Source organism: Echinops telfairi, unplaced genomic scaffold (genome assembly GCF_000313985.2).
Source record: "Echinops telfairi isolate 266 unplaced genomic scaffold, ASM31398v2 ScPeMD7_3;HRSCAF=10, whole genome shotgun sequence".
NCBI classification, from domain to species: domain Eukaryota; kingdom Metazoa; phylum Chordata; class Mammalia; order Afrosoricida; family Tenrecidae; genus Echinops; species Echinops telfairi.
This window is the reverse complement of record NW_022103899.1, coordinates 45,983,943-45,993,575: the sequence shown is the minus strand read 5'-3', so window position 1 is coordinate 45,993,575 and position 9,633 is coordinate 45,983,943. Positions and strand designations below refer to the sequence as shown.

At 61.8% G+C, this 9,633-nt stretch overlaps 1 protein-coding gene across 3 annotated transcripts in view; it reads left to right on the top strand.

Moving 5' to 3' along the window:
* OBSL1 (obscurin like cytoskeletal adaptor 1) overlaps window positions 1-9,621 on the top strand; it is a 20,064-nt gene extending 10,443 nt beyond the window's left edge. The window contains exons 9-21 of one of the 3 annotated variants that reach the window (XM_045294678.1): window positions 1,212-1,484; window positions 2,076-2,351; window positions 2,426-2,713; window positions 2,867-3,142; window positions 3,999-4,268; window positions 4,388-4,660; window positions 5,585-5,851; window positions 6,651-6,763; window positions 7,518-7,674; window positions 7,805-7,966; window positions 8,251-8,355; window positions 8,635-8,904; window positions 9,512-9,621. In XM_045294678.1, coding sequence (XP_045150613.1) covers window positions 1,212-1,484; window positions 2,076-2,351; window positions 2,426-2,713; window positions 2,867-3,142; window positions 3,999-4,268; window positions 4,388-4,660; window positions 5,585-5,851; window positions 6,651-6,763; window positions 7,518-7,674; window positions 7,805-7,966; window positions 8,251-8,355; window positions 8,635-8,904; window positions 9,512-9,519 — 2,738 coding nt within the window. In that variant the 3' untranslated portion in view covers window positions 9,520-9,621. Of the gene's footprint in view, window positions 1-1,211; window positions 1,485-2,075; window positions 2,352-2,425; window positions 2,714-2,866; window positions 3,143-3,998; window positions 4,269-4,387; window positions 4,661-5,584; window positions 5,852-6,650; window positions 6,764-6,969; window positions 7,012-7,517; window positions 7,675-7,804; window positions 7,967-8,250; window positions 8,356-8,634; window positions 8,905-9,511 lie in introns of those variants that run through there. The other 2 variants (XM_045294682.1, XM_045294684.1) reach the window with 2 other exon arrangements.
* Window positions 9,622-9,633: the final 12 nt, after the last annotated feature.

Here is a 9,633-nt window from a genome sequence, read left to right as displayed (position 1 = left end):
CCCCCCCCCCAGTGTGCTAGTCACTACCAATGTTGACACGACTCCCTTTCTGTGGAGGGGGGCCACTTTTGAGCAGCTGCAGATGAGCTCCCAGGATCGGAAGTCAGCATCCCTGGGGATCCCTCAGGCAGGTGCTGGCATTTCAAAACAAGCACAGATGGGCAGAGCATACCCGTGCGTGCCAGCTTTGGCTTGTTTCGTCCCTGCCGCCTGCCACTGAGTCTTAGCGAAGCAGCCTTTGACCCATGGGATCGCCCCTCCTGCCCGAGAATAGGTGTGACCTAAGGAAGTTCCTGAAACACTGCCTCGGTTTCCTAATGTGGGAAATAGGGATAAAACAACACACACCTCCTAGTGTTGCCGTAGGAGTCCCTGGGGTGGGGGCCACAGTTGAGCAGTAGATGACTAAATGAAAGGCTGGTGTGCAGACCCACCCAGAGATGGATCAGAAGGAAGGCCTGCAACCTGCTTCCTAAAGACCCCAGCCATTGAAAACCCTGAGTCGGAATGGACAGCAGCAAAGGACTATAGGACCGTTGTGAGCAGTTAGCAGGCTAATAGAGGAGCCGTGCTGTGAGCCGTGCTGGTTGCTCACAGCGGGGCAGCTCTGAACAAACATTTGCTATTGTTAGGCACCGTCAGGTTGGTTTCCAGCTCACAGCAACCCTACAGGACAGAGTCGAACTGCCCCAAAGGGCCTATGGGAACAGATCGCCCGGCCTTTCTCTCTCGGCCCCAGAGAGGTGCCAATCCCTGACCCAGGCTCCCTCCTTGACCGTGACATGACCAGTCCAGGATTCCTTGCCCCCAACTCCAACATCCAGAGTGCTCTCAAAATCAAAAGACTTGTTGGAAGCTTGGTATTCAAAGTCAGCTTGGCAAAGCCGGAGTTTAAGTGCCACCAACAACTGTATTTCATTTTATTGAATTGTCCTGCTGACAGTGACTGTTAGGCTGTGGACATCTTAAGGTGACTGGACTTGGCGTGTCCCCGCAGGGGCTGTGGGTGGTAGGTGATCCAGGGTCCGTGCACCAATCCTGGAACCTGAAGCCGTCTGGGTGCTGAAGGACATCTGGGGACATCTGGCCTCGGGGATTTCAGCCACTGGAGGGGGGGGGGGGTGTCTTGTTATGATTCTGGCTATTGTGACACCGTGACTCTGGGGAGGAGGGCAGTGAGTTTGTAACAGTGTGCCTGCCTCCACCTGCAGAGCCCCCGGTTCGGATCCTGTCCCCCCGGGATGAGGTGACCTTGATCGCCGTGACCTTGGAGTGCGTGGTGCTGCTGTGTGAGCTGTCTCGGGCAGACGCCCCCGTGCGCTGGTACAAGGATGGGCTGGAGGTGGAGGAGAGCGAGGCCCTGGTCCTGGAGAGCGATGGGCCCCGCCGCCGCCTGGTGCTGCCTGCTGCCCAGCCTGGGGACGGGGGTGAATTCGTGTGTGACGCTGGAGATGACTCTGCCTTCTTCACGGTCACTGTCACAGGTGGGCAGGCTCGGGGTGTCCTTGGGAGATCGAAAGGCAAGGGACTTCAGCCCTCCCCCACTTACCACAACCACCCTTCCAGCCTGTCACCCCTCACAGCCTCCCCCATCTCAGCCACCTTTCCCCCAAAGCAGGAGGGGACAGTGATCAAACAGCCCAGCCCAGTGGGGGCATCCTGCGTGCCTTCATTCCCTCAGTCAGCAGCTATGAACCGCACAACTCCTTTGTGCTAGGCGCCGTTCTTCAGTTGGTGGGCTTGGGTGTCAGCCACCCCGGGGGACAAGAGGAGAATGCCCCATGGGCTTGCCTAGGCTGGGACCTTGACACAACAGATAGATGGCCCGGCCTCTCCCCTGGGGGCTTCTGGGTGCATTTGAACCATCCACCTTCTGGTTGTAGCCTGCTTAAGCGTTACGTCATTTTGAAAGTGGAGTCGAGGGTCAGGGAGCGAGCAGCAGGAGTCACAGGAAAAGGGCTGCTGGGCCCAGCCCAGCTCCTGGCTCTCCATCTTTGTGCCTAGGGCGTCTCAAGGCTGGGGGAGGGAGGCGGAAGGGCCCTGCTGGTCAGCTCACCGACCCTCTGCCCCACCAGCGCCCCCAGAGAGGATTGTGCACCCGGCAGCCCGCACCTTGGAGCTGCAGTTTCTGGCTCCTGGGCGCGTGGAGCTGCGCTGCAAGGTGTCCCCAGCCGGGTCGCAGGTTCGCTGGTACAAGGATGGGCTGGAGGTGGAGGCGTCTGGCACCCTGCAGCTGGGTGCTGAGGGGCCCGCCCGCACCTTGACCCTGCCCCACGCCCAGCCCGAGGATGCTGGCGAGTACGTGTGTGAGACCCGAGATGACGCTGTCACCTTCAACGTCAGCCTGGCCGGTAGGTGCTCCCGGCCAGCCGAGGTGGGAGAGGTGAAGGCCAGCCAGGGCTGACACCCTCCTGTCTCCACCCAGAGCCCCCCGTGCAGTTCCTGGCCCCAGAGACGGCCCCCAGTCCACTCTGTGTGGCCCCGGGAGAGCCGGTGGTGCTGAGCTGTGAGCTCTCGAGAGCCAGTGCCCCTGTGCTCTGGCACCACGATGGGAACCTGCTACAGGAGGATGCGGGCCTGCAGCTGCGGGCAGAGGGGCCCCGCCGCCTACTGTGCATCCAGGCTGCAGCCCCTGCCCATGCCGGCCTCTACACCTGCCAGTGTGGGATGGCTCCAGGGGCCCCTAGCCTCAACTTCATGGTCCAGGTGGCTGGTGAGTTTGAGAGCAGCCGCCCCGGACCCCATCTTGTCTAGCATGTGCCGCCCACCCCTTCCCTACCTTTCTCAGCATGTACCCGCCCCCTCCCTTCCCTCCACGCAGCCTGAGACCCTCCCTGCCCAGTGACCCCCAGCTCTGACCCCACAGAGCCCCCTGTGCGGGTGGTGGCTCCCGAGGCAGCCCAGACGAGGGTCCGAAGCACCCCAGGCAGGACCCTAGAGCTGGTGGTGCACCTCTCCGGGCCAGGGGGCCCCGTGCGCTGGTACAAGGACGGGGAGCGCCTGGAGAGCCAGGGCCGGGTACAGCTGGAGCAGGCCGGGGCCAGGCAGGTACTGCGGGTGCAGGGGGCACAGAGCGGGGACTCGGGCGAGTACCTATGTGATGCGCCCCAGGACAGCCGTATCTTCCTCGTCAGGATAGAAGGTAACAGAGCACCCCATACCCTTTGGGCCCTGACCCCCTCAAGAAGCATGTCCTCTCCCTCGATGCTCCCACCACCGCCTTCTTGCCTCTGGCTCCCCCCACACCCCCACCCCCACCCCGCCCCCACCACATGTGTTTGAGTTTGACTTTGGGGAGGCTCACCTCCCTCTCTAGAGACCTTACTAGAAGGAGAGCTAGCCCAGTGGTTAAAAGTCAGGACCAGCTCAGGGCTCTACTCGGTGACCTCTCCAGGGACTAACAGAGGGACATACCCAGTACTAACCCAGGATCTACCCAGAGACCTACCTAGGGACCAGGCCTGGAATCTACCTGGGGATCTACTCAGGGACCAGCCCAGGGACCTGTGCAGGGACTTAACTTAGGCATCTACCTAAGGAATCTACCCATGAGTCAATCTAGGGCCTAGCCCAAGGACCCAGGAACCTGATGTCAACCTTCCCAGCTTTGAATTCTCTTCAGATCTGGATTTGGCTACCCGTTGTTCAGCGACATGGACCAAGTTCCTTTACCTCTCTGATCCCAGCTCAGAAATATTGAGGGAAGTGGGGGCACAGGGCATATCTCACAAGGCTGCTGTCATAGCTCAGTGCTATAAATGGGGTTCCTGGTAAATGGTGTGGTATGAGGGAGTCAGAGAGGGCTGCTAGACCTGGGCTGAGAGGAGTTGGCTAAGACGTGGTAGGGAATTGGCATCTTGACCTCAGGGGACACCCTCAGGGCTGATGCACAGTAAGTCCGCAAGACACATGTGTTAAGAGGGCAGGAACCCCCAAGGAAGGGATGCAGAGGGAGGAGGGGAAGAGCCAAGTGACTCACTGCCTGACTCGCTCCCCAGAATCTCCACCTGTGAAGCTGGTCTCGGAGCTGACACCATTAACCGTCCACGAGGGTGATGACGCCACGTTCCGCTGTGAAGTGTCCCCACCAGACACCCACGTCACCTGGCTGCGCAACGGGGCCATTGTCACTGCAGGGCCCCAGCTGGAGATCGCTCAGAACGCTTCCAGCCACACACTGACCATACGAGGCTGCGGGCTCCAGGATGCGGGAACTGTGACTGCCCAGGCAGGGGGAGTGACCACCAGTGCCCGACTTCACGTTCGAGGTTTGATCCCGAGGGGGACACTGTAGCTGCACCCCCACCCGCGGACTTGCGGCTCTGGCCCTGGCCTTTCTGCCTGGGACAGGGTACCAGGCTCCATGGTCTCGCCCTCCTGTCCCCAGAGGCTGAGCTGCTCTTTCTGCGGAGGCTGCAGGACCTGCGGGTGGAGGAAGGCCAAGACGTGTGCCTCGAGGTGGAGACTGGCCGAGTGGGTGCGGCCGGGGCAGTGCGTTGGGTGCGTGGCGGGGAGCCCCTGCCCCATGACATGCGGCTCTCCATGGCCCAGGACGGCCACACCCACCGCCTCTTCATCCACGGCGTCGCGCTGGCCGACCAGGGCACCTACGGCTGCGAGAGCCGCCATGACCGCACTCTGGCCAGGCTCAGCGTGAGGCGTGAGTGCCCTGCCCTCTCCTAACGCCTGGCTAGCCCCTCAGACGCCCACCAAAGTGCCCCTCGGTGCCGAGGAAAATCATCCCTGGCTGTCCCAGTCCAACCTGAGGCCCAACGCTGCCCACCTGCCCCAAGCAAAACCTGTCTTTTTCTAACATTTTCTACTTTGCCTTCGAAGGCCACGTGGCTTATGCATTCCCTTTCTAAGGTGGCTTTGCTATAAACATCACTATTCTACTCCCGAGGGCTCCGTGTGTGGATCCTCTGCCTTCAAAGGTCCATGTGCCTGTTTGCGTGGCAGCAGAATAGCGCCCCTGCCCCCAAGTTGAAGACACCTCCCCCAAATTAGCTGTGTGACCTCATGCAAGTTACTTAACCTATCTGAACCAAATGTGTCCCCCTGAAACAAGGGCTGACCTCTCTGTTTAGGAACATCCGCTGAGGTCACGTATGAAAACGCTCACACAGAGCCTGGGAAATGGTGGCTGGCGGCAGTGACATGATGAGCTATGGTAACATAGTTCATCTCAGCTCATTTATGTCACGCATTGAATCCTCACTATAAACCCATGTCTCAAACTCTAAACCCCTTAGCTATACACGTGGGGAAACTAAGGCCCAGAGAAGTCAAGCAGATTGCCAACGGTTACACAGCAGACAGAAAAGGAGGCAGAATGAAGGGCCGGCCAGCCCAGCCTGATTCTAAATCCTCCTCCTCCTCTCCTCCTCCTCCCACATCACAGCACCCCTCACCAGACTCTACCCTTACCCCACCCCCTTAGCATATCTCACCCTTACAATGCTTCCTTTACCCTGCTCACTGAACTGAACTGTCTGATGCTGGTGCTGGTGCAGGCAGGGCCAAGGGGGTGAGCACCCCACGCTGGAAAGGAGCCCTTACCTCTCTCCCCTACCTCCCCCGCCAGCCAAGCAGCTGAGGGTGCTGCGGCCCCTGGAGGATGTGACCATTACCGAGGGGGGCAGTGCCACTTTCCAGCTGGAGCTGTCCCAAGAGGGCGTGGCCGGGGAGTGGGCCCGGGGTGGAGTCCGCCTACAGCCGGGGCCCAAGTGCCACATTCACGCCGAGGGCCGCAGCCACTGCCTGGTGCTCAGTGGCCTGGGCCTGGCCGACTCCGGGTGCGTCTCCTTCACCACCGATGCTCTGCGCTGTGCAGCGAGACTCACTGTAAGAGGTGCGGCTCCATGACCCCGCCCACCTGCCTTGCTGACCTGTGTGGCTCTACTGACCCCACTGCCTGTGTGTCCCCACTGACATGCCTGCCCCAGTGTGTCTCCCACTGGTCTCCCTGTTGGAGTGAGACTCCCCTGAGCCCTTGTCCCTGCCTGAGTGTGGCCCTCTGACCACTTCCATCTGACTGTGCCGCTGTGACTGTGCCTAGGCGAGTAGGGACCCTGTTGTCTATCTCCCTGAGTACAGCTCCACTGACCACTCTGTGTGGCACCTCTACCCACTACCCGCCTGAGTGTGGCCCCTGACTACTCCTGTGCCTGGGCTTCACTGCTTGCCTGTTGAAGTGGGGGGGTTTCCCCAGCAATGTTCCAGTCTCCCCCACTTTGGCTCCCCCTGTGTGTTCCCCACTGGCCACACCTGCTCTCTGGTCCCCCCACTGCCTCTCTGAACCCACTGTAGCCCCAGGTGTGACCCCCACTGTCCATGGCTTTCCATGGTCCACTGGTCCCTCTGATCCAATTTATCCCTCCCTCGTGCCTCTAGCCCCAACATGTTCTGCTTAAAAGTGTTCCCCATCCTCCGACCTCACCCCCCTGTCCCCTGGCTCAGCCAGCCACCTGGGAATCCTTAATACATCCCTACCCACTGACCAGCATCCTCTGGATCACTATTGCCCAGCATGTCTCCCCTCTCCCCATCCCCTTGTCTACATGTGTCCACCGCGGTGTCCAAATCTGTCCTTGTCCCTACACATCCTTACCCCAGCTCCCTCTACATTCTCCACCATCTCCTGCTCTTAGAGGTCCCAGTGACTATTGTGTGGGGACCACAGGACCTAGAGGTGACTGAGAGCGACACAGCTACATTCGAGTGCGAGCTGTCCCAGGCCCTGGCTGATGTCACCTGGGAGAAGGTCAGAGCCAACCCCAGCCCACCTCATCACAAGAACAACCAGCCCCCATTGAACAACGGGTCTGGCACTATGCTAAGTGTACATCATAGTTCATCTTTTGATCCTATGAGGCCCACTAGGATTGGTCACCCGGGGTGGTGGGACTGGGGCAAGAGGTCCACCCTCTCCCATTGGCCACGGCAGAGACCCTTTTCTCTGCCCAATAGTAAGCACGGAGGCTGGGCTGGCTGGACCCTGACTGGTGAGTGCCATGGAAGACGGGAGTGCATTATGACACTGGGTGATGGGTGACACCGACGCCAGTGATAGCCACTGTCTTGTCAGCCCTTGCCTGCGCAGCTCCAAATCCTGGAGTCATTAGGTGCCACCCTCTCTTGTCAGGGTGTGGTCCAAAACACTACTGCCTCCTCTGCCCCCAAGCTATGTGAGACAGGCTCAGTGCACTGAAGCGGCTTGCCCAAGGTCAGACAGTAGAGGCAGAGCTCCAGTTTGAACCTGGCCTTGCCCAATCGCAGGCACCCTAACTCCCGCCCCAGGCCATCAGGACGTGGCTCTGGCCTTCCCAGGCCAGTGGCTCCCCTTCTGGATCCCCGAGGGGTGATCCTCCCATGGTGGCTCCTACAGCGGCCCTGCCTGCCGCCTCAGGACGGCCCTCGAACACAACCTGGGGGGACAAACTCCTCCAAGCCACCTGGCACCAACCGAGGGCGCTGACGCCTTATAGGTTGCCCGCCTCCGCCCCTCCCGCTCCTAGGATGGGCGCGCGCTCTCCCCGAGCCCCCGACTCCGGCTGCAGGCCCTTGGCGCGCGCCGCCTTCTGCAGCTGCGACGCTGCGGCCTCTCCGACGCCGGGTCCTACAGCTGTGCGGTGGGGACGGTCCGGGCCGGGCCTGCCCGCCTGGTGGTGCACGGTGGGTATGGGCGATGCGGGCTGGGCACTGTCAGGGAGCTTTCTCCGGACGTGAGCTGGTGTTTCCTGGGAGAGGGGCGGGGGCGGCGCTAGGTATCCACCGCTCCGCCCCTGTTCACGCCCCATCCCAGAGCGCACAGTGGCTGTCCTTTCGGAGCTCGGATCGGTGCGCGCCCGGGAAGGCGACGGCGCCACGTTCGAGTGTACGGTGTCGGAGGCCGAGACCACCGGGCTCTGGCAGCTCCGAGGCCGCCCGCTGAAACCCGGAGGCCGCGTCCGCATCCGGCAGGAAGGTCCGAATGCCTTCTAGGCTTTTCGACCTCCAGCGCGCGGCCCTTTACTCGGCCCGGACAGACCCCGCCCCACTCAGATAAGCCCCGCCTCCGACCCGGAGGAGCTCCTCCTCTGGGCCCGCCCCCTCCAGTCTTCCCTGCTCCCCGCTGCTCGGATCCTACGGGACCCCGGCCGCCCCTCTCCATTTCGCCCACCCTGGCGCATGTTTACCGCCCCGGCCCCGCCTCCCACCCTCCCCCTTCCCTGGTCGGCTCCGGTCTCGCTAGTGCCCCCTCACTCCCAGGGAAGAAACACATGCTGGTGCTGAGCGAGCTGCGCCCCGAGGACGCCGGAGAGGTCCTATTCCAGGCCGGACCCGCCCAGTCCGCGGCCCAGCTGGAGGTGGAGGGTGAGCCGGGGCAGGTTCGGGAGGGCCCTTCACCTCCTGCCCTGGGATCGGCGGCTGGCTGTGGCTCCTAGGAGCGCAGCCTCCTGCCGCCCCCCGCAGGGCTGTTCCCGGCGGGCGAGGAGCTTTTTGGAACAGGCGCTGGAGAAGGAAAAGATTTGGAGCTGGTGGCTTGGAGGCTAGCGGGGCAGAAGCCGAGGTCTCCCGCAGGGAAGATGCACCTCTCTCTTTCGGGGGACCTCCGTGCCCCATTAACTTGGGCCTCTGCCCCTCCCACCCCAGCTCTGCCGCTCCAGATATCCCGCCGGCCCCCTCGTGAGAAGACTGTGCTGGCCGGCCGCAGGGCAGTGCTGGAGGTGACAGTGTCCCGCGCCGGGGGCCACGTGTGCTGGCTGCGGGAGGGGGTGGAGCTGAGCCCAGGAGACAAGTATGAGCTGCGCAGCCACGGCCCCACCCACAGCCTTGTCATCCATGACGTGCAACCCGAGGACCAGGGCACCTACTGCTGCCAGGCCGGCCAGGACAGCGCCTACACTCAACTGCTGGTAGAGGGTGAGTAAGCTGCCCCGGTAGAGGTCAGAGGGGCAGGCGGCTGGGCCGGCAATGTGAGGGTTGGGGTAAAGGGCCTTTGCAGGATTGCTGAAGCAGGTTGTTCTGGAATGTGCTGGGAGCTCTCCTAGAGAGCTGAGGACAGAAGGCAGTCTTGTTAGTGAGCTAGCCAAGCCCACCTTCCTAGCCTGTTCCTGCCCTGGCCTTCACACTCTCCTGCCTCTGGATCGATCACCCCCAGCCATTTCTGACCTGGTTTCCCCCTTCCTCCTCACTGTCCCTGGCGGCCCTGTGGCCCCCACCTGCCCCGCCTTGCCTCTCACATCTCTGCCAATTCCACACCAGCCTGGGCCCCTGACCGTCTCTGGACTTGTACTTCTTCCAGGAGCTAAGCCACACCCTCCACCCCTCTTCCTCCACAAACTGGGCCTGCCCCCTCCTTCAGCCCCCACCTCCTGTCCTCCCTAGACAGATCTCAAGACCCAAAATTGATGGGGCAGTGGAAGAGGGCAGCCCTTCCCATGTGGGTGTCAGGCTCCTAGGACACTGGGGGGGGGGTGTCCAGGGGGTGGCATTACTCTGTGTCCCATGTGGAGTCATTCCCCTGCAGGGAGCTAGAAGAACGGAGCCAGCCTCAGGCCGAGCAGAAACCAGGGCCCATACTCTGGGCGTGGGGGCAGGCGAGCTCGCGGTGACAAGTCAATAAATGCCTACAGCCTCGTTCTTGCCTGT